Here is a 27,111-nt window from a genome sequence, read left to right on the forward strand (position 1 = left end):
AAGAACCAGCCAGCATACAGCACTGTTAAGACTGGTGTCTAGTTGTCATGAGGGCTTGGGTGGGCCAAGGAACAAAAGACCAGGCCAACACAGTAAAGTCACCTGGGTGTTGAATGCATCCTCAGTGAGGTTCTCGATCTTCTCCTCAAAGCTAGAAAGAAACTCTTCTATCTTCTTATCAACAACTTCAGAGCTGAAACAAAACACCTTCAATTACAAGTCATCAGTGACCAGGTCTCAAGCAGAAGGCAAAGGAGAGAATCAGGGCTAAGGCATATTTCCAGGAAAGAGGCTGAAGTGATATTCTCCCCTAAGCTGTGGGAGGGAAGGGAACGGTGAAGAACCCTACCCCTACCCCGCCTCTAGCCCGATTTCCTGGTATCCTCACAGGAAGCAGTAGACAGCCAGGCTGACCATTCCAAAGCTGAGAACCAACAAGGCCTTGTATTGGGTTGGCCCAAAAGTTCATTCCGTTTTTTTCCATAAGATCGGTCTAGTAGCGCTTAGTTGTCTTTAACTTCATTCAAAACAATTCTGTTAGATTGTATTGTGACAGCTGTCATATCAGTGTGCATTTAAAAAAATATATCAAAGTTGGTGAATTTTTGTGTAGCCATTTTAATATTGAATATGGAAGAAAAAGCAACATTTTCGGTATATTAAAAACGCAACTGAAACGCAAAAACAGATCTGTGCAGTGTATGGAGAAGACGCTGTGACTGACTGAACGTGTCAAAAGTGATTTGCAAAGTTTTGTGCTAGAGATTTCTCACTGGACAATGCTCCACGGTCGGGTAGACCAGTTGAAGTTGAGAGTGATCAAATCGAGACATTAACAGAGAAGGATCAGCATTATACCACACAGGAGAAGGCCAACATACTCAAAATATCCAAATCAAGCACTGAAAATCATTTGCACCAGCTGGGTTATGTTAATCGCGTTGATGTTTGGGTTCCCACATAAGTTAAGCGAAAAAACCTTCTTGACCACATTTCCCCATGCAATTCTCTACTTAAACGTAATGAAAACGTTCTGTTTTTAAAACAAATTGTGACAGGCAATGAAAAGTGGATACTGTACAATAATGTACAGAGATTGTGGGGCAAGCGAAATAAACTACCACCAACCACACCAAAGGCCGATCTTCGTCCAAAGAAGGTGACGTTGTGTATATGGTGGGATTGCAAGGGAGTCCTCTATTATGAGCTCCTTCCAGAAAACCAAACGATTCATTCCAACAAGTACTGCTCCCAGTTAGACCAACTGTGTCCAGGTGGTCAACAAAAAGTGTCCAGAATTAGTAAACAGAAAACACATAATCCTCCATGAGGATAACGCAAGACCGCATGTTTCCTTGATGACCAGGCAAAAACTGTTACACCTTGGCTGTTTAGTTCTGATTCATCCACTGTATTAGCCAGACATTGCACCTTCGGATTTCCATTTATTTTGGTCTTTCCAAAATTCTCTTAATGGACAAAATTTCCATTCCCTGGAGGACTGTAAAAGGCACCTGGGACAGTTCTTTGCTCAAAAAGATAAAAAGTTTTGGGAAGATGGAATCAGGAAGTTGCCTGGAAAATGGCAGAAGGTAGTGGAAAAAAATGGTGAATACATTGTTCAATAAAGTTCTTGGTGAAAATGAAAAATGTATCTTTTATTTTTACTTTAAAACCAAAGGAACTTTTTGGCCAACCCAATACCTTGCTTGTAGCATGAATGCCAGGTCGGGCATCCCTGCCTTTCTGGTCCTCAGATATGCCTGAAGAGAGGAAGTAGTGGCTAGCCCTGTAGTCACCATAGGACTTGAGTCAAGCCCTATGGGCCCACTCCTCATACTCACCATTGCTAAGTCCAGGATCAGGCCATCTATGAGCCAACCCCTGCAGCTGTGACTAAATGGGAATCAAATGGTCAGAGCTGCCTGAGGTTTAAGGATGCAGTCCCTATTCTCTGTGCCAAGAAAAATAATAGTTGGGCCCATCTACTCACTCCTTTACTCACTTGTATTTGGTTGCCTGAGTCCCCACGGTGACAGAGAATCCTAGAATCCCAGATGTATTCCTACAGGTAGGGTAGACATGGTACCTACAGCCAGAATGAAAAGTCCTATGAGCTCAGGCAGTCACCTAGGCCCTGTCCTCAGAGGCACTAGAGAGGAGTGGGAAGGGTTTCTGCTCATCCCTACTGGACCTGAAGGTCCTGGAAGAGGATCCATAAATGTGTACATGTATTTTACTCTCAGGTTAGAGTATCCAACCCTCTACTGAACTGTGGACCACAGGCTAGCTTTTTCTCTTGCTAATCTTGAAGCTTGACCAAACTGAGAGCCTGATCACAGTCCAAGATGCAAATTCCAGAAGTTTTGACCAGTAGGTACGACTCTAAGGCATGAAAGGACCAAAGAGCTCTGAGAGATTGCTCAGTCAGGATATTTGATAAACTTAAGCCTGCAAAGTAAGCCCCAGGTCTTATCTGAGCTCAATTTTCTTGCCAGCAGACTTACCCAAGGGTCTGCTTGGTTCGAAGGAAGTCAAAACAAGGCTCTTCCATGTGCATCTGTAATTCAACATACCATCAGCTCAACTCCTCCCAGCAGAGAAACTTCCATTTCTTCCCCCAAAAGTGTTACACATGACCCCAGAGTCCAGCCTCCCTCCTAAATTGCCCAGGCCCCCTGTCCATATTCATACTGGGTGAGAAACACTAAATAACCATCTCACCTACCAATCACAGATCTCTGACCACTCCCAAGTCCCTAGCCCTCAGGGAGAAAGGCCAGAAAGCCAGTCCTCACAGTGGGTCAGGGGCTCATGAACATCATGACTCTCCTTTATGCAACTTACCACAAGCAGCTCCATAAGAGTGTATTCTTTCAGGCTCCTGGCACCTGACTGAAAGAAAAAGCTGATCTGACCAACTGAAAATCCAATGGCTTACAGGGCTTTTTAATAATCCAGCTATTCTCAGCAACCATTTATTCAGATATTCAGAAGAGTACTATCCCACTCTTCTCTTCCAAGAGTTCATCATACCCTCTTATTGCTATACTTTCTGCCTTCCCACAAAACAGGAGATCTGTGAGGACAGAAATCGTGCTTGATGATTTGTATTCCCAGCCCTAGCACAGAACTGCAGGTAGACGTGGAGGTGAGTCGAATAATCCCTGACCTGCCTGCCAGCTCCTGCCCAAAGAACCCAGAGGACACAACCTAAAATCAAGTACTTGCAGTTCAAGGTCCTAAGGAGGAGAGCAAGAAATGTCTGGGTAACTGGACCTATTCCTCAGATGGAGAGGATATGAATAGGAGCTTCTGCAGCCACACACACGGACCCAAAACTAGTTGATAAGAAAAATGCATTAAGAGGCAGATACCACACTTGGAGACCACATCCTGGCTATCCTGGAGACTGGCAAAACAACAGGATGAAAGAGGGCAGGAGGCCAACGAGCAAGTGTTGCCAGTGCATCCCAGTCAGACTCTTGCAGGCTCCTCTGATACAGACTCATTACTATTCCTTCCTGCTTCACCTGAGGAAGCTGAAGCTTCTGTGCCCTGCAAGCCCTGTTTATCAGCAACAAGATTTCCTGTATGCCTCTGAAAGGATTGCAACAAAACTATTCAAAACCTTGTATCAACTTCCTGTTCAAAATGCTCTCTGTGAGGAGGGAAGTGGTTTCCCCAAGGGAAGCAGTTTGTATTAGAAGCTAGTGCTAAGAGGTGATCCATGGAAAGCACCTCAACAGACTCCGTCTTACAATACAAAATCCTGCCTGAAACTGGAGAAATACTACTCTCTCTGGGTTAAGCACCAGAAATGTAGACAGGGCTAAGCAGGGCCAGGTCATACCATATATGAAGTTTGGGACCTGGTAGTCATTGCAGCTTCAAATAAGCTGAGAACCTGGAAAAAAAAACCAGGTAGCTACAGCCAGAGGAAGACAGGCTCTACAGACAAGCTGGGCCTCTAGGGAAAGATTCAGGCCCAGGGCCAGAAACACAGGAAAAGGACAAAGTGATGGTGAAGCCATGCAGCCCTGCCCAAAGTTCAGGCCAGGAATCTTCACAAGGCCAGACAGAGAAGTGACTTCCTCATGTAGACAATCCAGGACCATAGCAGCAGCTATAGGAGCCCCAGAGTTTGGGAAGTCTGAGATCAGTCTAGATAGACACAGGTCCCCATAGTCCTAGAAGTGAGTATGACTAACCACAAGCTAAAATAGTCTATGAGCCAATTGAGAGAGTTGCAGAGCTCTTCCTTATTTTAAGCACCATCCCATCTCTCCAGAATTATGTGGAAAAAATACAGGATTTGAGGACAGAAGGTATAAATTCGAGCCCCAGCTGGTATGACCTCAGGTAAATGAAGGACCTCAGATCCATCATCCATAAAACAGGTGATAAATCCTATCTCTCAGGTGCTTTGAAACCTTTAATTATGACTCTGGTATTCATTCTGTTTACTGTGTATTGGTTGACTGGCTATGTTTATTTTTGTCACATTTTTAAAACTGTCCTTTTAACAAATGTCCTCCTGCTCCTTGGAGTTCTGACATGGGAACATGTAGGAATTTCCAGCCATACTTCAGTCTCTGTCCCTCTGGACTAGTGGTTGGGTGATTAATAGAAGCACTGTGATTGAAAAAGGATCCATTTCACTGACAGGAACAATTTTTAAATGTAGTTGCTTCAAGAGTACAAATGACCCCAAGCATATAACCACAGAATAACTGCAAAAGGTCCTTGAAGAGCATAGGCTCACTTCTCCCAGGTACTTTGGACCTTCCCCCACGCTTTAGTGTCCTAAAGATACTTAGCCATGAGGACAGCTGTGTGCAAAGGGGCCACTGACCTGGTAGTATACAGTAACTTCAGAGTTGGCATCACCCTTGTTCAGAGCTCTCACTTTGCATAGGTGGTGGCCACTGGGCAGCTCTACCACCTGGAACTGCACAGGCATCTCCTGCTCCAGAGGCATGAAGTTCAACTTGCTGCAAAACAATCAGTGTGGGTTACTGAGGCCGTGCCTTTATCCTCTTACCTGCACCCCCAAACTGTGAAAAGGTCAGGCCTTCCACAGTCCCATCTGAATTGCTTTGTTTATATAACTAGCCTCAAAAAACCTACTACGAGAAGCATCTCCATTGTGGATTTAGTAATAACTGAGTTTTGGTCTCAAGGCCCTCATGCTATTAAGAACACATAACTCCCAAAGAGAAAACTCAAACCAATACTCACTCAACAACATATTTCAGGAAATCCATAGATTCCTAGGAGGCAAAAGAGAAGAAAATAACTATATTAGGCTCTCCTGACATTAATTTCACCCAGAACCGACTAATACCAATATTCTAACTGCTTGGGAAGCCCTGGAATGCATTAGGAAAGCAGATATCTATTATCCTAAATGCTGGTCATTCATTCACTGGGCTTATCATTCACTGATTCAATACTGATTATGTTTGTTGAATACTAAGGCTCTCAACTGAAGTGTCTCTTTTTCTGTTCTCCCTTGGTGCGTTTACCTGTTTACCTGTTTACCTGTCCACTGTGAAACTTTCCCCACTGAATCAAACTTAATTGTTCAGTTTACCCCACTAGGCTGTGTTTTAGAAACCTGGATCTATTAATACAGAGCCTGGCATAGAGTGAGTGACAGAATAATACTTAATACTAAGTGAATGATGTATCCCCTCCCCCTCTTAAGACTTGTTTTCTAACCTGTGAGGGATAAGTGGAGAGGTAAGCTTATCTCTAAAGTGGTTTCTGCCTGGGGTAATTCATGGTACTAAGTCCTCTGAACCAAAAGGACCCCTACACGGTACTCCCACTGTGCTCAGAGAAGCAGGCAGCTATTCCTGCTCTTCTCCGTTTTTAAACTTTCTGTTGGCATGACAGAAACCAGGGCTGGTTTGGGGGTTGGGGGATAAAGACAGAGAAGTAGGGAGGATAGCAGCCAATCTCGAGAGTGGCCATTTATATATTCCATTAAAGGGCCAGTCCTGAGAAACTGGGAGGCCATGAAGGAAGAGGTCAAGAGCCAAACAGTTCAGGGACTGTCCGAACAAGCACTCCTGGCTGGAAGAGGCCTCAGTTAGTTACATGGTCCCACAGACACATCCAATTCAATATGGATCAAAACCAACTCCCCATATGGCCCCAAACCTACACTGTTCCTACTCCTCTACCAACCCACTGGTTCCAGTAAGAAATCTGGGCATCATCCTAGAGCCCTCCCTTCTCCCTCACCCCCACAGCCAATCAGTCACTGCCTTTGATCATCCTCTGCCTCATTATTTCTTAAGCATTTCTTTTTCATTTATTTTGCCTAACCTCAGGCTTCATCATTTTCACCTCAACTTTTTTATTATGGTAAAAATACATAAGTTTACTATCTTGACCTTTTTTAAGTGTAAAGTTCTGTAGTGTTAAGTATATTCACATTGTTGTGAAATGGAACTCCAGACTTTTCATCTCGCAACACTGAAACTCAATACCCATGGAAACAATGACTCCCCTTCTTTCCCTCCACAACCCCTGGTAACCACTATTCTACCTCCTGTTACTGTCACTACTCTAGAGATCTCATATAAGTGGAATCATACTTCATGTCAACTTTTATAACAGTTTCATAACTGGTCTCTCTGGATCTTTCTTAATGACAAATCCTCTCTTAAATTCTTCAGTGGTTCTCCATTTACTATAAGATAAAGCCCAAGCTCCGTAGCTTGACATACAAGTTTGACACACAAGTTCTGCCTAAGTATATGTGAATATATATATATATATATATATATATATATATACACACACACACACACAACACATCCCTCACCACTCCCCAGCTCCCACTTTAATTTCTAAATTAAACTGTTTGTAGTTTCCACAGTCTTCAACAAATGTAACCAATACCATATATTTACCAAACCCATTTAACTCAAAGTCCTGTCCAATAGCAGCAGTCTCCTTCATAAGAAAGTCTTGCTTAGCATCGGAGGGGCCAGGTTCCCTTCTAAACAGACTGTGACAATGCTGGCCTGCCAGACTACAGAGCTTCCCCTTTAGGGAAGAACTAATGCAATTCCAGAGCCCAGAATGGCATTCAAACCTGGCCAGCAGCAACAGAGCACCTCACACTCACTGTGCTTGTGACATTTCCTTGTACCAGGCCCTCAACAAAGAGCTGGGATTTTAACTCTCTGACGAAGCTCAGCAGAGACTCAAGGGAAAGGCCATCCATCAAAGCCCGATACTTGTCAATCATAGACCAACGGGCATATTCCAGGATTAAAAGCCGAACGTCTCTGTACAGAGAGCAGAAAAAAAAAGTTTTATTGTAAGAAATGAATCTTAAGGGTAAAGAAGGATTTGATTAAGTTTCTACAGATGATGTGTTCTAAAGAGACGCAATTTCTATCACAACTTAAGATAGGGAAACAATGTCATAATCACCAAAAAGCATTTAAAACTGCATATACAAACTATTACATAGATTATTAGCTCATTGGTACAACTCACTTATCTGTTTCAATTGCAAAATAAATTATTTCACATAAGCTGCCAGATGAGCCACACACCAATTTAATATTACTATTTTGATTTGAAATCTCACTAGCATTTATTAATTACTGGAGGTGATCATCATGGATATCTATTACTACAATGACAATACAGCATAAGTGGCTCCAGGCCAGAATCAGACTAACCCCTTCCCACACACAGTAAGCTGTTTGAACATGGCAAGTTACCTAACATTTGTGACTCGATTTCTTCATTTGTAAAACAAGGGAAATAATAATGGCTACCATTACAGAATTTTGGTGAGAATTAAATAAATAAGTGCACTTAAAAGTTCTTAGGTCTATAAAAAAAAAAGTTCTTAGGTCTAACACATAACAAATCTTCAATAAACAGGTGTTATTATTACTCTACCACATTTTAATAAAGTAGTATTCAGAAGTTATGGGATACACAGGCTATTTTTCATTATATCAATAGTTCCAGACAACTCTCCTTTCCAATTTATATTTGGTTATGAGCTTTTGTAACTTTTTGTGATCAGATTATTAGTTATTACATGTCTCTAATTCTTAACTGCTCCCTCCCCTGCTTTCGAATTTTGGACATTTATGGGCTCATTATAACTATGTCAAAAGCAGGGCCTCTATATAAATTTGTGCTCTTCGTTTTCCATTTATAGATGCCCAGCAAGCAGATCAAGTAGGGGCTTGCAATCCTTGTGCACAAAGGGCTGTATCTGCTCAGAGGGAACTTTTTTCCCCTTCCACAAAGGCTCTACCTGCTGATAGAGGTTACCCCAAGGGTGTACTTTTTTCTGATTCACACAAAGGTAAAGAACAGGCTCTGATGAAAAAGCCCAGGAGGGTTGCCTATTAGCAGAGGGTTTAAGCATTAGTACACAGACTGTCAAGTTTTTTTGCTCTCTTCTGGAACCCTGGATGAATTCTTGGATAGTTGCATTTGTCAGATAAGTGATGTGTTAGGCAATTTAACTCAGCTACTTAACATAACATCCAACACACTAAAATCACCATATAATCACCAGTAAGCAATTTTGAGCCACAACAAAGTCAGCATTTTTTGAACTGTTATTTACTTACAAACTTTGGAAAAAGCACCCTTTTTACCTTTAGCCTCTAATTAAGTATAGTAGGCTGCTTGCAGTCCTACTGACAGATAGCTACTTACACTGGGTTTAGAAATCCTATAACTCTGTGGGCTGTTTTCCTAAAACACAGCACATTTCTATCACATCTGAATTAGCACTGAAACTACAGCCTCATCCCCCACACTTAATTTCCAGGAAGGCAAATACTTTCAGGCCTTCAAAATATAAGCTGATCCCATCCATGTATACCCACTTGGCCAGAGTCTCAGGCTTGATGAGGATGTTAAAGTAGGTCTTCTTCAACTGCTCAGTTATCATTGTAAAGACAGCTGGTGTGGAATTGAACTCCGCTAAGTAGTCAATAATAAGCTGAAACAGCAGCTAAGAAGAAAAGAAAGAAGCACCTTAAGTGGAGAAGCATGGCAATCCACTAATGTTTAGGGGGAAAATGTTTCCCACTGGCTTTTTACCAGGGGCCCAGTATGGTAACAGGCATTGCGCAGGACATAAGAGAAATACTAATGACTCAAAGAATCTTTAGGAGCTAAAATTCTCAATAACTGTCAAATTTGGAGCAATGAATTTTCTTTTTATTTTTTATAATTTTTATGGGTATTTTAAAACATTTTTCCTTCCAACTAAACTTAAAAATAATTTTATCCAGCATGTCCACTGCCCCTAAATGTGATTTTAATTGGGAGAATGTAATTTTGGAAATAATGACTTTATATCAACCTGTTCTATCCAGAAACATGACGAGTCTCTCCCTTATTTAAAGTCTTTTTTATATGCTTCAAAAAGATTTAGTTTTCTTTAGATAGGTTCTGTACTTTTCTCTAAAATAATGTTGAGTAATAGATGTGATCATGGGTATCCTTGGCTTGTTCCCAACTTTAATGTTCAGCATTTCATCAGTTAGTGGAACATTTGCTGTTAGTCTTTTAATTAAGGTTTTTATTTTGGTTAAGTAACTTCCCTCCATTACTACTTATTAGGAATGACCACTCAAATTTATCAAATGATTTTTTGGGCATTTATCACTATATTCACATAGTGTTCCTCAACTGACTTGTGTTATAATGATTTATGTTCATCAACTTCCTAATACTGAACAACCAACCTTTGCATTCCTGGCACTTGGTCATGGTGAATTATTCTTTTTGTTCTATTGTTGAATTTAATTTTCAAGTTTTTAGAATGTTTGACTCTGTATTTCATAGGTGAAACTGATCTCCAGTTTTACATACATATTTATAGTCTATATCAAGTTTTAATGTTAAGGCTAGGTAAGCTTCATAAAATGAAGAACCTCAAATAGTTTTCTATGGTTTGTATTTTTAAAAAGCTCTCCAGGTAATTCCAAAACTTTAACATGTTTGGATTTTAAGCTAAATTATATTTAGGCTTTTGAAGGTTAGTAAAATATTCCATGGTGTCTCCTCCTAAGACCAATCTTTGTTCCCCGGGGAGACTGACAGGGATGAGGGTATAAAGGAAAGAACTATCTAAGATATGGAGGCTATATCACCTCTTAGCACAGGTCTAATTTCTGCCAGGTCCTCTCCTCCAGATTTTTTCTTGTATGAGTGCAGTTCCCCAAACTTTAATATATGTTCTACCCAAGAAACCAAGATATAAAATTTGTTGTTGGGTACATTATATTATTTTACCTGGTACTTGATGATCTAATCCTTTAGCTAGCATCCCATATTATTTCTTCCTTTACTGATGAAGTTTTTGACAAAGTCACACTGAAACATATTCTTTACCAAAAGATAAATCACTGACAAGATATAAACTCTGTTTCTAAAGAGTCAGAAACTTAGAAGGAAAACAAGACACACACACTTGAAACAATGGAAAAGAGTGCAAGAAGAGGAAGAAACAACACAAACATCTGAGTTCTACTCTATGTCAGGCAATGTGTCAGGTGCTTTAAATTTGTCCTTGCTGTATGGCATGAAATTATGCTCAAACCAGTCCTTAACACCAGTGTTGGCTGCAGAGAAACTGACAGCAAAGGGAAGTGAAATCAAGCCTGAAGCACAGGCTGTGTTGTATCCATTACTAATGCATACAACACTGATTAATGTGATTAATTAATTAATATATGTTGGTCTTGTGCGCCCAAAGTTAGAATACCTGTCATCAGCCAAAAAAACACAATAATTCATATTAATAAACATTTCTTTCTATGTACCGCACCTCATGCACAAGCCTCTATGCTTGGTGCTATAGGCACAACAAACATAATATTTTAAAGCTGCCTGTGAGGAAATTAGAGCACTGTACTTACAGGTAGTTTGTGGTTGAATCCTTTCACTCGAATAATTAAACCATGTTCTCCAGCTACCAGCTTATACTCCAGCTGTGCCACATCTGCTTCATAAGCTGGTTCCGCAAGGTTATGGGTAAGGATATTGACAAAGATATCAAAGAGGACCACACTAAGAGTATAAAATGCAAATAGCATCATTAATTGGCAAGAAATAGACAAATGGATTTGCTTTGACTTAGAGTAAGAAACTTCACTTTTATAAAGATGTTAATTCACTACTCCAGAATGTAAAACCATATATACTAATTGAGTTCAAAGGTAAATACAGCATACCCAGGACTCAGTTTCACAGGGGCATTACAGAACTCCCACCTTCAGCAATGCTTCCCTATCTTTTTCATGTCGCACACACAGAGAAAATGTAATACTGGATTGGCCGAAAGGTTCGTTCAGTTTTTTCCGTTAAGATGGCTCTAGTAGTACTTAGTTGTCTTTAACTTCATTTGAAACAATTTTGTTAGATTGTATGTTACAGCTGTTATATCAGCGTGTATTTAAAAAAAGACATCAAAAATTGGTGAATTTTTGTGTAGCCATTTTAATATTGAAGATGGAAGAAAAAACATTTTTGGCATATTATGCTTTATTATTTCAAGAAAGGTAAAAACACAAGTGAAACTCAAAAAAAAAATTTGTATAGTGTATGGACAAGGTGCTGTGACTGATCGGACATGTCAAAAGTGGTTTGCAAAGTTTTGTGTTGGAGATTTCTCACTGGACGATGCTCCACGGTCAGGTAGACCAGTTGAAGTTGATAGCGATCAAATCGAGACATTAACTGAGAACCATCAACGTTATACCATGCAGAAGATAGCCGACATACTCAAAATATCCAAATCAGGCAGTGAAAATCATTTGCACCAGCTTGGTTGGTTAATCACTTTGATGTTTGGTTTCCACATAAGTTAAGCGAAAAAAACCTTCTTGACCATATTTCCACATGCGATTCTTTACTTAAACATAATCAAAACGTTCTGTTTTTTTTTTTTTTTTGCGGTACGCGTGCTTCTGACTGTTGTGGCCTCTCCTGTTGCGGAGCACAGGCTCCGGACGCACAGGCTCAGCGACCATGGCTCACGGGCCCAGCCGCTCCGTGGCATGTGGGATCTTCCCAGACCGGGACACAAACCCATGTCCCCTGCATCGGCAGGCAGACTCTCAACCGCTGCGCCACCAGGGAAGCCCAAATGTTCTGTTTTTAAAACAAATTGTGACGGGCGATGAAAAGTGGATACTGTACAATAATGTGGAACAGAAGAGCCCGTGGGGCAAGTGAAATGAACCACCACCAACCACACCAAAGGCCGGTCTTCATCCAAAGAAGGTGATGTTGTGTATGTGGTGGGATTGCAAGGGAGTCCTCTATTATGAGCTCCTTCCAGAAAACCAAACGATTCATTTCAACAAGTACTGCTCCCAATTAGACAAACCGAAAGCAGCACTCAACAAAAAGTGTCCAGAAATAGTCAACAGAAAACACATAATCTTCCATCAGGATAACACAAGACTGCATGTTTCTTTGATGACCAGGCAAAAACTGTTACAGCTTGGCTGGGAAGTTCTGATTCATCTGCCGTATTCACCAGACATTACACCTTCAGATTTCCATTTATTTTGGTCTTTCCAAAATTCTCTTAATGGACAAAATTTCCATTCCCTGGAAGACTGTAAAAGGCACCTGGAACAGTTCTTTGCTCAAAAAGATAAAAAGTTTTGGGAAGATGGAATTATGAAGTTGCCTGAAAAATGGCAGAAGGTAGTGGGAAAAAAATGGTGAATATAATTAAGTTTTTAGTGAACATGAAAACTGTGTCTTTTATTTTTACTTAAAAACTGAAGACACTTTTTGGCCAACCCAATATTTATACTGCACAATGGGGTAAGTGTAAAATGCATGAAAGGCACTGGCCCAAAGGCTCTGGTTATCCCTGCGGCCTAGGTTTTCTGACTGAAAAATCAAAAAACTGAGGAAATGGAGGAGGGTAATGCATTTTTTAAACTGAATATTAATAATGTTAGTGCTGCTTGTGAGATTAAGGCTGGATTTTACAGGTTAAGTGGCAAAAGAAAGGAAGAAGTATACTAACGTTTCCTGAGCACCTCCTACGATTCAGGTACATTTTAGGCTCTCTGACCTCCCACAACCTACATAAACATGTAAGTAATTTGCTAAGAACAAAGTATAATCAGATTCCTTGGCAGGAATCTGATTATAAATACAGGAATCTGATTATAAATAATCTCTAAATACAGGTCAACAGATCCATTAGTCCTCATTACAGACTGGAAGCTGACCCAAACTCATCTCTAAGGAACTTTCTCAATCCAGTAATTCTATGACTAGCCTAAACTGTCAGCATGTTTTACAAAAGGGTGCTGGAGATGGAGCAGCCACAATTCCATCTTAGTGATTAGTATTGATACAAATAATTTGTTTGGGGCACATAAAAACACATAAATGAGGAGCATAGCTCAAGTCTGACAGAGAAAAATGATAAAATGATTCAGAAATAAACAAACAAAATAGTCTTCCAATAATAAAAAAAATATTTTCCAGAAAAGAGGACAATTTCTTACTTTGCTGCAGACTTCTGTATCAAAGGTGAGATCAGATGGAAACGTATATATGCTGAAAGAAAAAAGACCCTAAATAAGAAAATATAGGCCAGAGGCCTCAAATATTTAATACATCTGCTATTTTCCCCTAATATTATGTTGTTTTAAAAATTCTGAAACAAACCACTAATCCTTAAATCCTCATTACATTTTTATCCTTAAGGGTTCTTAGAAAGTATTATTTACCATTCCAAATAGTGTCCAGAAGGTACACTTTAATCTACGGGAAGACCAGATATATAGACAGATATGCAGAGAGGCCTAAGAATACTCTTATTATCAATAGCTTTGGTCAGGAAAAATGCTTACAGAGGTATACATGTCAAGAACATTAAGGGAAAAATCCCAATGCTCACAGAAAGTTATAGCAGCGCCTTTCCAAGGAAGCTGAATAAATGTTACGAACATTTTTAGACACTCTTATAATCTGTTCAAGAAAAATTGAGTAAACACCTTCCCAGTGAACTCAAGAATCCCTCAGAACTAGTCCAGTTGTGTTAAGGTTAGGGATTTGGGTTAAATGGCAGCCAAGAGCACTCAGCCTTTGATTCCAAGTTGCTTCAGTAAATTCCAATGCCATGCACAAGAACAGAAAATAAAAAAGCAACACAGTTTGGGCTACCGTGTTGAAGATAAGAGCTTTAGAGTCTGTTTAACTATATACTATGCTTCCTTTACGCTGAAAAGCAAAATAGTAGAGGGAGACAGATAGAGGATATTTCACATTTGTAATGCTGGACTCAGCTATCTATTGTATCTAAGAATAATTTCTTTCAGCTACTCTTACTTTCTTTTTAACAATAATGTTCAAAAAACACCACCTATTCCCTAGGATGGCCAAACACCTGGCTCTGCTTTCATATAACTGAAAGAAAAATATCCAAAAATAATTTCATTTTAGGCTTGAATCCTTATATACTTCCTGGAATCTATAATGTCCATAAGAATTTCTGTGATAGCACAGGAGCACAGTATGGATCTGATAGATAAGCCTAGAAAAGGTCTTCAAGTAGAAGGGGAAGGGGAAAGAGAGGGAGGTGATAGACACAGAGGGAAAAGGTTGCTAGAAAGTGGAAAAAGATTTGTTATACTTATTTCACTATTATTAAGGAGGGAAATATTTTACCTTTGGGGATTTTGAATTTGTTGTCTTTCTTATACCATAGGCAACCTTGTGGAGTATTCACAATTTTAACAGGGTATTCGGTCTCTGGACAATCAAAAGCCTTCAACATGAAATCTGTGGCTAACAAAAGTGAAAGGTAATAAATCATTCAGTTATCTCAACAGGATTGCCACCAATCTGTTCCTGGTTTGGGAAGTGTAAGTCAGTTTTCTTTGTGGCAAACATAAGTCAAATTCAAATGCTGAAATACAATAAATTATTAGAACAATACTAAAAAGAAAGTCCTCTTGGCCTTAAACTAAATGAACTCTGAAGATGTAATTTCCCAAGAGTTGATTCTGATCTCTCCATATTCAGCTTCATTCTCTTTCTCAGAGACAATCTTAACTGAAAGGGACCTTTGGTCAGAATAGCTGTATAAACCAATTTATGAATGAATGCATTCTTGAATGAGAATGTCTTTTACCAAACTTACAGAGTTTTTAAAAGTTAACAAAATAGTTCTGCTCAAACAACGTCAAATTTGTCCTTTAAGTTAATGAAACATAAATTGTTTCATCAACACTCAGGTGCGAAATAGCTAACTTAAGAATTAAAAAAAACGTACTGGCTATATTTACTTAAAAAAAAAGGGTTGTTTAGATACTTAAAGTTAAAGATGCAGAACTGAATTATCTAAAATATGCAAGACTTTTTGTATAAAAGCATTTTTTTTCCTGAGGTTAGATTCATATATAACATAAAATTAACCATTTTAAAGTGAACAATTCAGGGGAATTTAGTACACTCACAATGTTGTGCAACTACCATTTCTTTCTAGTTTCAAAACATTTTCATCAGCCCCAAAGGAAACCTCTATACCCATTAAGCAGTCACTCTCCATTACCCACTCCCCCCAGCCACTGGCAACCATCAGTCTGAGTTCTGTCTCTATGGATTTACCTGTTCTAGATATTTCATGTAACAGGAATCATACAATATGTGACCCCTTGTGTCTGTCTTCTTTCACTTAGCATAATGTTTTCAAGGTTCATCCATGTTATAGCATGTATCAGTACTTCATTTCTTTTAATGACAGAATAATACTCCATTGCATGTATATACCATAATTTGTTTATCCATTCATTCATTATGGACACTGGCTGGTTCTACCTTTTGGCTTTTGTATATAATGCTGCTATGAAAGTGTATGTACATGTATTTGGTTGAATACCTGTTTTTAATTCTTTAGGGTATATACCTAGGAATGGAATTGCTGGGAAAAATGGTATTCTGAGTAAAATTAGTTATATACAACTGTAACCTTTGTCCTAGACCAGTGACTTTCTCACAGTTAGAACTGTTTTCCACTGCAAGCTAGCAGACAGATAACACACACATATACCTACTGAGAACAAAAGTTCTTAAAATAATACCCTTTCTTTATTCAGTGAAACATTTTGCTATTTTCTACTCTGATTTTTTTTAGTGCTTTCACAACTCATTACACTGACCTCAAAACCCATTACATTGATTTCACAACCCTCTAATGGGTTGCAACCTGTAGTTTGAAAAACACTAGAACAATTGGACAAGATAATGGCAATTCCTATAGAGACTCACATGAAAGGATCAGCTATCATAGACAAGAAAAAGTCTCAGGATTATGTTTAAGTCCTGTTTCCTGCATTCACCAACTGAAGATCCAGGACAAGTCACTTTGCTTTTTTGAGCAGCAGTTTTCTCATTTGGAAAAGTAAGAACTGTAATGCTTATCCCAGAGATAACTGGGAAACTCAAATATGAATTCAAATGATACTTTGTAAAATATAACATACTACAGAGGTGCTATTTGTTTTACTATTAGACATGGATGGATTATGTACAATGATTGCTATTTTACTGACCTATGTACTTGTTTTCCGCTGGAAGATGAAGATCTGGATTTAATTCAAAATTACTCTCCCACAGTTCAGCCCAAGAGTTTTCAATATCTGTAGAGATGAAAGACAAACTGATCCAATAAAGAACAAATGATCAGAGTTCTATTAATAACAAACCAGTCAACAACTGGCCTTCACAAATCAATTCTCTTTTCTCAGAAAAGCTGTGAGTGACATATCCAGGCTTTCTAGACTCCTGCTACTCAATGTGCAGTCTCAGCAGCATTGTTATCATCTGGGAACTTTGTTAGAAATGCAGAATTGCAGGCCCTATTCCAGAGCTACTGAATCCTAATCTGCATTTTAATAAGACCTCCAGGTGATACATATGTACATTGAAGTTTGAGGAGCACTTTTTAAAACACAGTCAAAAGTCTGCCCCCAAACTACCAATACAATAGGATTTTCTCACTAGCTAATAAATACAGACATAAACATTGCAGAAAATAATTTTCTGCAAAGCAGTATAAATAATTTTCATTTCAAAGTAAACTACTGAAAAAAATACATAAGTTCTTCCCACAGGAACTATCAGACAAATTATTAAGGAATAAAACTTCCCAGGTGAATCATATACCTAAATGTAGGACAATTTTAAAATATTTTACCTTCCATACTATACTGAGTCCCAAACCATTTCTCCTTGAGGTCACATTTTCCCTCATTAGCACCAGACAGTAGAACAAGATTTGCCTTTTGAGGAACTAGCTGATTAAGGGCTTCAGCAATGACCTAATTAGGGGCAGGGGTGAAGGGGGAGTGGGGAGACACATACAAAACAATTATAACTTTAACCTAATACATCTCTATTAAAAAGGCAAAGCCACATTATGTTAGGCACCCCAAGATCCTAGCATCTTGATGCTCATGAAACTATCTGTCTATAGTCCATGAACACCCTAATTTACAAAACTACATTAGTCTATCAGCTGTTTCTAACATGTTTCTTCAGAATGCTTAAACAGCACTCATCTCAAATCCTACATAATAAGAGGACTAGCAGTGAAAAGAGTTACCATTTACTAAGCTTTTACTATGTGCTAGGTAGTGTTTAACATACATTATTTTATTTAATCCTAAAAACAACCCTAAGGTATACCCATTTTACAGAAAGCACTCAGCCTCAGAGGTTAAAGTTTAAATAATTTGTTCAGGTTAAAGATTCTATAATCTGCACAGAACAACACACCTAGAAGTGGCAAAAGTGGAGTTCTAACCAAGTTTGTTCATAATTCCAAAAACTATGCTCTTAACTGCTATGTATTATACTACCTCATACACAAGAATCAGTAAAATGATCCCAAGGTAGGGCCTCCTTCAATAATCCTTCAGCTATGGTAAGGACTAAACATAAGATTTTTGTGGGTTAGATTTGAAACCCTAACTAGCACTTCAACACCATCTCTTTGAGAAAAAAACAACAAATAGTGGTTCAGAAAAAAATATTTGGACCCCTGGGCATAACCATCCTAGAGAAATGACAAGAATGTATGGTTACTGCTTCTTCCTTTACCTTTCCCCATCCCCTTTAAAATCAGTAGTTTTAGAATACCCTATATCAAAGTCTGTCAACCTTGGCACTATTAACACTTTGGGCCAGATAATTCTTAGTTGTGGAGTGCCATCTTCTGCATTGTAGAATGTTTAGCAGCATCTCTGGCTTCTACCCACTAGATGCCAAGAGCACTCTCCAGCTATGACAACTGAAATGTACCCAAGCATTGACAAATATCCCATGGGGGCAAAATCACCCTGGTTGAGAACTGCTACCCTATATGGAGCGAAATGACTTATTTCCCAGGACTAGTGGAGCAAAGACCTGACCAACTATTTATTTATGTGTAATATTTATTATCCCTAAGTCATATATTTTGAATTCAGGGAATCATATTTTTCTTGTACATATTCTCAAAATGATTAAAATTTAATTGTCCAGGGTGTCCAACAGAATTAAAAGGCAAGCTAAACAAGTATGTTTAGCATCTAAAGTACATAATTCTTAATGACTTTATGTTAGTAGATGTTTCAACACTTGAAAAACAGTGGGAATAGTACCTAAGAAGAGGACTTGGTTTTCTCCTCATATTAAACCACAGTCATATACAAGAATCAGGAAAAATTACCCACAAAACTACTGATATTTCTTATGTTTAAACAAACAAAAAACTTGACTAAACATAACCAAGTTTTCTCCATTCCCACAGTTCTTAAGTACCTCTATGTACTTTCTCACCCTCCTCTTTCTCTAAAAGTAAATTTTAGAAATGGAAACCTCCTTACTTCTGGCTTGTATTCAAAAAGAAGCTGATCTCCAGTGAGAAAGTCCTGTAGTGGGTACAGCTGCATGTTTTCACACATGTTTTCCACATACTCAACTGGATCTGTCTGTAAAGAGGTAAGATTATTTCACACCAGAAATTCTCCATTATTATCCTTAATGTGCCACAAAATATTAATAGTTATCTCTTTTTTTTTTTTTTTTTTTTTTTTGCGGTACGCGGGCCTCTCCCGTTGCGGAGCACAGGCTCCGGACGCGCAGGCTCAGCGGCCATGGCTCACGGGCCCAGCCGCTCCGCGGCACGTGGGATCTTCCCGGCCGGGGCACGAACCCCGCGTCCCCTGCATTGGCAGGCAGACTCCCAACCACTGCGCCACCAGGGAAGCCCCTATCTCTTTTTTTAACAATGAAACCAAAAGCTTCCAACAGATACAACCAGATGTAACTGCAGCTTAAGAATCTGATGCTCAGAATTCTACAAAAAATTTAGCCAGAGAACTAAAGTAGCTTAACCTAACACCCCTCCAATCCCCCATACTGAGCCCTACAACACACGAGGCTCTAATCACATCACAGCGTCTTCATCGAAGAAATTACAACACTGAACTTTAAAGGTCTGTTTACATGTCAAGTGCCCCACATGACTATGAAGTCCCTAAAGACAGGGTCTTCATCATTTTATCACTACAGCACTATCACCTAAAAACTATTTGTAAGCATAAATCAAAATCAATATATCAACAGAAATCAAAATGTGTCATTACATAAGTCTTGCTATAAGTGGTTAAATTAATCAGTATATTATCTCAATTTAAAACTGAAATAATGACAGAAAGTTCACTAACCTATGAAATGGAAATACTTTTCCAGAGGAAAGCAACCAATTCAAGTATTGATATTTACTGAGTACCCAAATGCACAGAATCTTAAAACTGACAGGTCCTTTAGACACCAAGTGGCTCCATTCCTACATTTTAGAATGAGGAAATGTACTCAGATTGATTAGGTGACTTGCCCCAGATCACACAATAAGTGATAGGCGAGTAGACACTAGAGCTTGGGCCTCTTAACATAGCAGTGAACACTCTTTCCCAAAATACCATACTGCCCAGTCCTTCCCTAGACAATCTGGGCTGTTCTCTCATCTAACAGAAGACAGAACAGAAGTGAAGGTTACTACATTCATGGAGGAGAAATGAGACATGCATACATCAAATTAGAGATCATAGGTATATGCTACCTACTACATTATCACATTCAGATAGAATATGGAAAAAGCATGGAAAGATTCATTGTTACCTTTTTTGCTCCACCTCAGGAAACATTCCTGAATCAAGTTTATTAGTCACTAAAGTGCTACTATTTTGTGTTGTGTGTGTGTGTGTGTGTGTGTGTGTGTGTGTGTGTGTGGAGGTTAAGGTACCTTTTTTTTTGAAGTATAATTGACTTATAACATTATATTAGTTTTAGGTGTACAACATAGTGATTCCATATTTTTATATATTACAAAATGATCACCACAGCAAGTCTATTTACCATCTGTCACCTTACAAAGTTATTACAGCATTATTAACTATATTCCCTATGCTATACATTACATCCCCATGACATTTATTTTACAGCTGGAAGTTTGTACCTCTTAATCTTCCTTGCCTATTTCACTTATCTCCCACTCTTTCAAGTGCTATTATTGTTTAAAATGACTCCCTCTACTCTGTTCTAAATTTTTTAACCAGTTATTTTCACCAGCCACTTATTTTTGTAAGTTAACTGTTCTATTCAGCTTGCTACAAAATTGAGTGATTCAAAATATTTCCTATGAGAAAACAGGACCCTGGCTAAAAGTAGATCTTTGGTGCCAAGGCAATGGACAAAGTACTAGGAAAAAAAAAAAAACACTTAAATGCTATCCTTTAATTTTTTTTTAAGATATAATTCACATACCATAAAATCCACACTTTTAAAGTATACAATTAAAAATAAAATAAAATGTATAATAAAGTATATAACTCAGTGGTTTTCAGTATATTTATAAAGTTGTACAAGCATCACCTCTATCTAGTTCCAGAGTATTTTCATCAGCCCAAAAGGAAACTTCCATACCCAGTAAGCAGTTGCTCCCTGTTACCCACACCTCCCAGCCACTGAAAACAACCATCAATCTGTGCTCTGGCTCTATAGATTTACCTATTCTGGATATTTCATATCCAGATAAATGGAATCATATAATATGTGACCTGTTGTGTCTTGCTTCTTTCACTTAGCATATTTTCAAGGTTCATCCATGTTGTAGAATGAATCCGTACTTCATTACTTTTTATGCTGAATAATATTCCACAGTACGCAAATTCTACATTTTGTTTAACCATTCACTCATTGAAGGACATTTGGATTGTTTCCCCTTTTTGGCTATAATGAATAATGCTGCTGTGAACACCAGTGTACAAGTATTTGTGTGGACATAGGTTTTCAATTCTCTTGGGTGTATACCTAGAGATGGAACTGCAGGCTTATATGGTATCTCTATGCTTAACTTTTTAAGGAACTGTCAAACTGTTTTCCAAAGCAGCTGTACCATTTTACACTCCCACCCACAATGTATGAGAGTTCCAATTTCTCTACATCTCCAACACTTGTTATTATCTATCTTCTAATTTTTTTGTTTACTGCCACTCTCACTGCCTTCCATTATTATTACATTATTCCTGTTTCTCTGCGTATAGAAAGACACTTAAACAGCTTTCCTCTAGTTCAAGTAGCTGATTTATAAGGTATGTTGAGTCCAAGTTCCCATGTGAAATAAAAATTACTTTAAAATTTTTTTTTAATTAAAAAAGACTGGCTTGAATAGTCTGAAAGAGCATTCCTATTTGCCTTTACTGATGAAGACAAGAAAAATATCTGAAGAGGAGATATGTCAACTTTGTTAATAAAACAGAAATATATAAAAGCTGAAATAAGCTGAGCTACTTGAGTTAAAATTTAGCAGTTCAAACAAAGATATGAACCTTTCTGATTTGTTCTTTCTACTGATTAGGTTTTAGTCTAAAATGTTTTGGGCTCATGTTTTAAAATCAAGACAAGCATTCATGAATACTGTGCTAAAGGTAAAAAAAAAAAAAATGAGCTACAAAATGGCGAGCTATAAAAAAGGTATCTTGAAATGTCTTGCTAAGAAGAAACTAGAAGGGCAGAAAAAAAATGTAACTCAGCTAATGCTAAAAAGCCAATCCCCCAAAAAGGAATAAGGGTATTAGTTATGGCTGTAGTCCACAATTCTTACTCCTACTCTTTCCCTGCCACAGTTCTGCCCACATGTTGCCACAACAGTTAATAAGAACACTGAAAAAAATCAGTACTGCTAAAGTTGATGGCAGGACTTGGGGGTTCTATGCATATCAATCAATTTATAGAAGAGAAGTGTCTATAGGACCCTCAAATGGCCAATATAAAACACAGTAGCTCTCTGTTTTCATAGAATAAGATTTCAATTTCAAATGACTTCAAGCATATACAGCAGACTGTATAGGAATCAATAGCAACTGGAAGCTTATAGTTTTTGTGACCTTGTCCTCATGTACTTAAGTCTTCTCAAATTATAGTAGATATTTGTCCCTGGTGATGATCCAAAAAGGCAGATTTCACGATGCTCTATGAACTGGTGCTAAATTGGGGGCTCTTAATTAAGGGCCTACAGATACCTCCCACAAGATATCAGTGGACAAATTCAGGGAGGGCGGGAAGCATGAGTTTGATTGGGAAGAAATTACATATTTATTTTCACTAAACTCTAACTTAGCATTTTTATTCATTTATAAATATACAGGCAACAAACCACAGCAGTATTATCAGCATCTATGACTATAACCAATAGAAATCACAATATAGCTGTTGCAGATATCTCAAAATAGCACACTCAGAAGATGGCGGAGTAGAAGGACATGCTCTCCCTCCCTCTTTCAAGAACACCAGAATCACAGCTAACTGCTGAACAACTATCGACAGGAAGACACTGGAACTCACCAAAAAAGATACCCCACATCCAAAGACAAAGGAGAAGCCGCAATGAGATGGTAGGAGGGGCACAGTCACAATAAAATCAAATCCCATAACTGCTGGGTGGGTGACTCACAAACGGGAGAACACTTATACCACAGAAGTCCACCCACTGGAGTGAAGGTTCTGAGCCCCACGTCAGGCTTCCAAACCTGGGGGTCTGGCAACGGGAGGAGGAATTCCTAGAGAATCAGACTTTGAAGCCTAGCAGGATTTGATTGCAAGACTTTGACAGGACTGGGGGAAACAGAAACTCTACTCTTGGAGGGCACACACAAAGTAGTGTGTGCATTGGAACCCAGGGGAAGGAGCAGTGACCCCACAGGAGACTGAACCAGACCTACATGCTACCCTGTTGGTGGGTCTCCTGCAGAGGCGGGGAGTGGCTGTGCCTCACCGTGAGGACAAGGACACTGGCAGCAGAAGTTCTGGGAAGTACTCCTTGGTGTGAGCCCTCCCAGAGTTTGCCATTAGCTCCACCAAAGAGCCTGGCTAGGCTCCAGTGTTGGGTCACCTCAGGCCAAACAACCAAAAGGGAGGGAACCCAGGCCGACCCATCAGCAGACAAGTGGATTAAAATTTTACTGAGCTCTGCCCACCAGAGCAACAGCCAGCTCTACCCACCACCAGTCCCTCCCATCAGGAAACTTCCACAAGCCTCTTAGATAGCCTAATACACCAGAGGGCAGACAGCAGAAGCAAGAAGAACTACAATCCTGCAGCCTGTGGAACAAAAACCACATTCACAGAAACACAGACAAGATGAAAAGGCAGAGGGCTATGTACCAGATGAAGGAACAAGATGAAACCCCAGAAAAACAACTAAATGAAAGAGATAGGCAACCTTCCAGAAAGAGAGTTCAGAATAATGATAGTGAAGATGATCCAGGACCTCGGAAAAAGAATGGAGGCAAAGATCAAGAATGTGCAAGAAATGTTTAACAAAGATCTAGAAGAATTAAAGAACAAACAAACAGAGATGAACCATACAATAACTGAAATGAAAAATACACTAGAAGGAATCAATAGCAGAATAACTGAGGCAGAAGAACAGATAAGTGACCTGGAAGACAGAATGGTGGAATTCACTGCTGCAGAACAGAATAAAGAAAAAAGAATGAAAAGAAATGAAGACAGCCTAAGAGACCTCTGGGACAACATTAAATGCAACAACATGCGCGTTATAGGGGTCCCAGAAGGAAGAGAGAGAGAGAAAGGACCCAAGAAAATATTTGAAGAGATTAGAGTCGAAAATTTCCCTAACATGGGAAAGGATATAGCCACCCAAGTCCAGGAAGTGCAGAGAGTCCCATACAGGGTAAACCCAAGGAGAAACGCGCCAAGAGACATAATAATCAAATTGGCAAAAATTAAAGACAAAGAAAAATTATTGAAAACAGCAAGGGAAAAACGACAAACAACCCAATCCAAAAATGGGCAGAAGACCTAAATAGACATTTCTCCAAAGAAGACATACAGATGGCCAAGAGGCACATGAAAAGCTGCTCAACATCACTAACTGTTAGAGAAATGCAAATCACAACTACAATGAGGTATCACTTCACACCGGTTAGAATGGGTATCATCAGAAAATCTACAAACAACAAATGCTGGAGAGGGTGTGGAGAAAAGGGAACCCTCTTGCTCTGTTGGTGGGAATTTAAGTTGATACAGCCACTATGGAGAACTACTAAACTAAAAATAGAATTACCATATGACCCAGCAATCCCACTACTGGGCATATACCCAGGGAAAACCATAATTCAAAAAGAGTCATGTACCACAATGTTCATTGCAGCTCTATTTACAATAGCCAGGTCATGGAAGCAACCTAAATGCCCATCAACAGACGAATGGATAAAGAAGTTGTGGTACATATATACAATGGAATATTACTCAGCCATAAAAAGGAACGAAATTGGGTCATTTGTAGAGATGTGGATGCATCTAGAGACTGTCATACAGAGTGAAGTAAGTCAGAAAGAGAAAAACAAATATCATATATTAACACATATCTGTGGAAACTAGAAAATGGTACAGATGAACCGGTTTGCAGAGCAAAAATTGAGACACAGAAGTAGAGAACAAACGTATGGACACCAAGGGGGGAAAGCGGCGGGGATGGGGGTGGGTGGGTGGTGTGATGAATTGGGAGATTGGGATTGACATGTATACACTGATGTGTATAAAATGGATGACTATTAAGAAGAAAAAATAGCACATTCATTGCTACTTAAAATTGTAATAATTATTAGATCTACCATTAGACTTTGTTATTTAATATATCGATACAGAGACCCATATTGCTAATTTTTACTATTTTGAGTCTTTATTTCAGTATTCCTTTGTAACCTACTGGATTTTATCTTATGCATTTAAAAACACTATTCTATGAAAGGGAACCCTCCTACTCTGTTGCTGGGAATGTACATTGGTGCAGCCATTACAGAAACAGTATGGAGCTTCCTTTAAAAAAACTAAAAATAGAGCTACCATATGATCCAGCAATCCCACTCCTTGGCATATATCTGAAAAGATGAAAACTCTGATTTAAAAAGATACATGCACCCCAATGTTCATAGTAGCATTATTTACAATAGCCAAGACATGGAAGCAACCCAAGTGCCCATTAACAGATGAGTGATTTAAGAAAATATGAGATACACACACAGACACACACACACACACACACACACAGAGTGGAGCATTACTCAGCCATAAGAAAAAGAATAAAATATTGCCATTTGCAGCAACATGGATGGACCTAGAGAGTATCATACTAAGCAAGTCAGATAGAGAAAGACAAATATTATGATATCATTTATATGTGTAATCTAAAAAATAATACAAATGAAATTTATATACAAAACAGAAACAGCCTCAGACATAGAAAACAAATTTATAGTTGCCAAAGAGAAAGGGATGGGGGGAGGGATAAATTAAGAGTATGGGATTAACAGATACAATTACTATACATAAAATAGATAAGCAGCAAGGATTTACTATACAGCACAGGGAACTATATTCAATATCTTGTAATAACCTATACTGGAAAATAATCTGAAAATATATACATATATACATATGTATCACTGAATCACTTTGCTGTATACCTGAAACTAACACAATATCGTAAATTAACTATACTTCAATAAAAACAAAATACAAAAACAAAACAAAAAACCCACTATTCTATGGGCTGCATAATAAATATTTAACAGTATTGTTTTAATGTTAAATTTCCTGAGCACAATTTTAGTGAGGTTATGCAAGAGAATACATTTGTTTGTAGCAGATACATGTTAAAAAACATTGAGAGGTGAAGTATCATGATATCTGTAATTAAATCTTAAAAAAATACATACACACACACACAAGAAGAGGTGTGAGAGAGAAAGAAAATATGGCAAAATATTAAGAACTGGTAAATCTAGGTGAGGGATATACCAGTGATCATTGTACTACTAGGGCAATTTTTCTGAGAGTTTAAAAAGATGAAGAGGTGAAATAATATTCTGAGGAGGGGTCCATAGGATTCAGCAGATTTCCAAAGGGATCCAAGGCACAAAAAGGGTTTTTTAAAAACCCTGCTCTAAACTCCTTACCTTTCAACTTTGCTTTCATATACCCTATGCCACAGACATGTAGGATCATTCACTTTTTCATAATACCCCAGAGTTCCTTACTTAATGTGCTTCCCATTGCTTAGAATATCTAAACCTTATCCATTTTTTAATACTGAACTCAATTCAAATTTACTACATCCATGAAGGCTTCCCTGTCCTATTCCAGTCAAGGCAAATGCTTTCCTTACCCTGAAAGTACAAAGCACACTATTTCTAACATTATATATGGTAATTACTTCATATTACCTTGTAGAATGTCTTCACAATATTTGAATTCCCAAAATATCAAGCTCTCCATGAAGGTTTATCAAAGGGATTAAAGGGATAGACATATGAAATGACTACATAGATGAATGATTGTCACATAACATGATCTGTGTCAATCTGCCTAATTCTCTCACTGTTACTCAATATAAATACTCAAAAACACAAGAGTGAATTTTCAGAAACCTCAAGGCCATCTTGAGACTCACATGACAGAGAGTGGCAGAATTAAAACTCCAGTGACACTTCCAAA

General features: G+C 38.6%; 1 protein-coding gene across 2 annotated transcripts in view; it reads right to left on the reverse strand.

Moving 5' to 3' along the window:
• The window catches only part of NRDC (nardilysin convertase), a 91,765-nt gene that overhangs the window by 2,531 nt on the left and 62,123 nt on the right, over nt 1-27,111 (reverse strand). For both annotated transcript variants that reach the window (XM_060021856.1, XM_060021846.1), the window contains 14 exons: nt 18,915-19,019; nt 17,243-17,366; nt 16,599-16,685; nt 14,713-14,832; nt 13,548-13,599; nt 10,929-11,079; nt 8,886-9,013; nt 7,145-7,307; nt 5,242-5,273; nt 4,856-4,994; nt 2,848-2,895; nt 2,508-2,560; nt 2,006-2,089; nt 103-193 (listed from right to left, as the gene is read on the reverse strand). In XM_060021856.1, the coding sequence (XP_059877839.1) occupies nt 103-193; nt 2,006-2,089; nt 2,508-2,560; nt 2,848-2,895; nt 4,856-4,994; nt 5,242-5,273; nt 7,145-7,307; nt 8,886-9,013; nt 10,929-11,079; nt 13,548-13,599; nt 14,713-14,832; nt 16,599-16,685; nt 17,243-17,366; nt 18,915-19,019 (1,377 nt within the window). The remainder of the gene's footprint in view (nt 1-102; nt 194-2,005; nt 2,090-2,507; nt 2,561-2,847; nt 2,896-4,855; nt 4,995-5,241; nt 5,274-7,144; nt 7,308-8,885; nt 9,014-10,928; nt 11,080-13,547; nt 13,600-14,712; nt 14,833-16,598; nt 16,686-17,242; nt 17,367-18,914; nt 19,020-27,111) is intronic.

The sequence above is a fragment of the Delphinus delphis genome, chromosome 1 (assembly GCF_949987515.2).
Source record: "Delphinus delphis chromosome 1, mDelDel1.2, whole genome shotgun sequence".
Taxonomy (NCBI): Eukaryota; Metazoa; Chordata; class Mammalia; order Artiodactyla; family Delphinidae; genus Delphinus; species Delphinus delphis.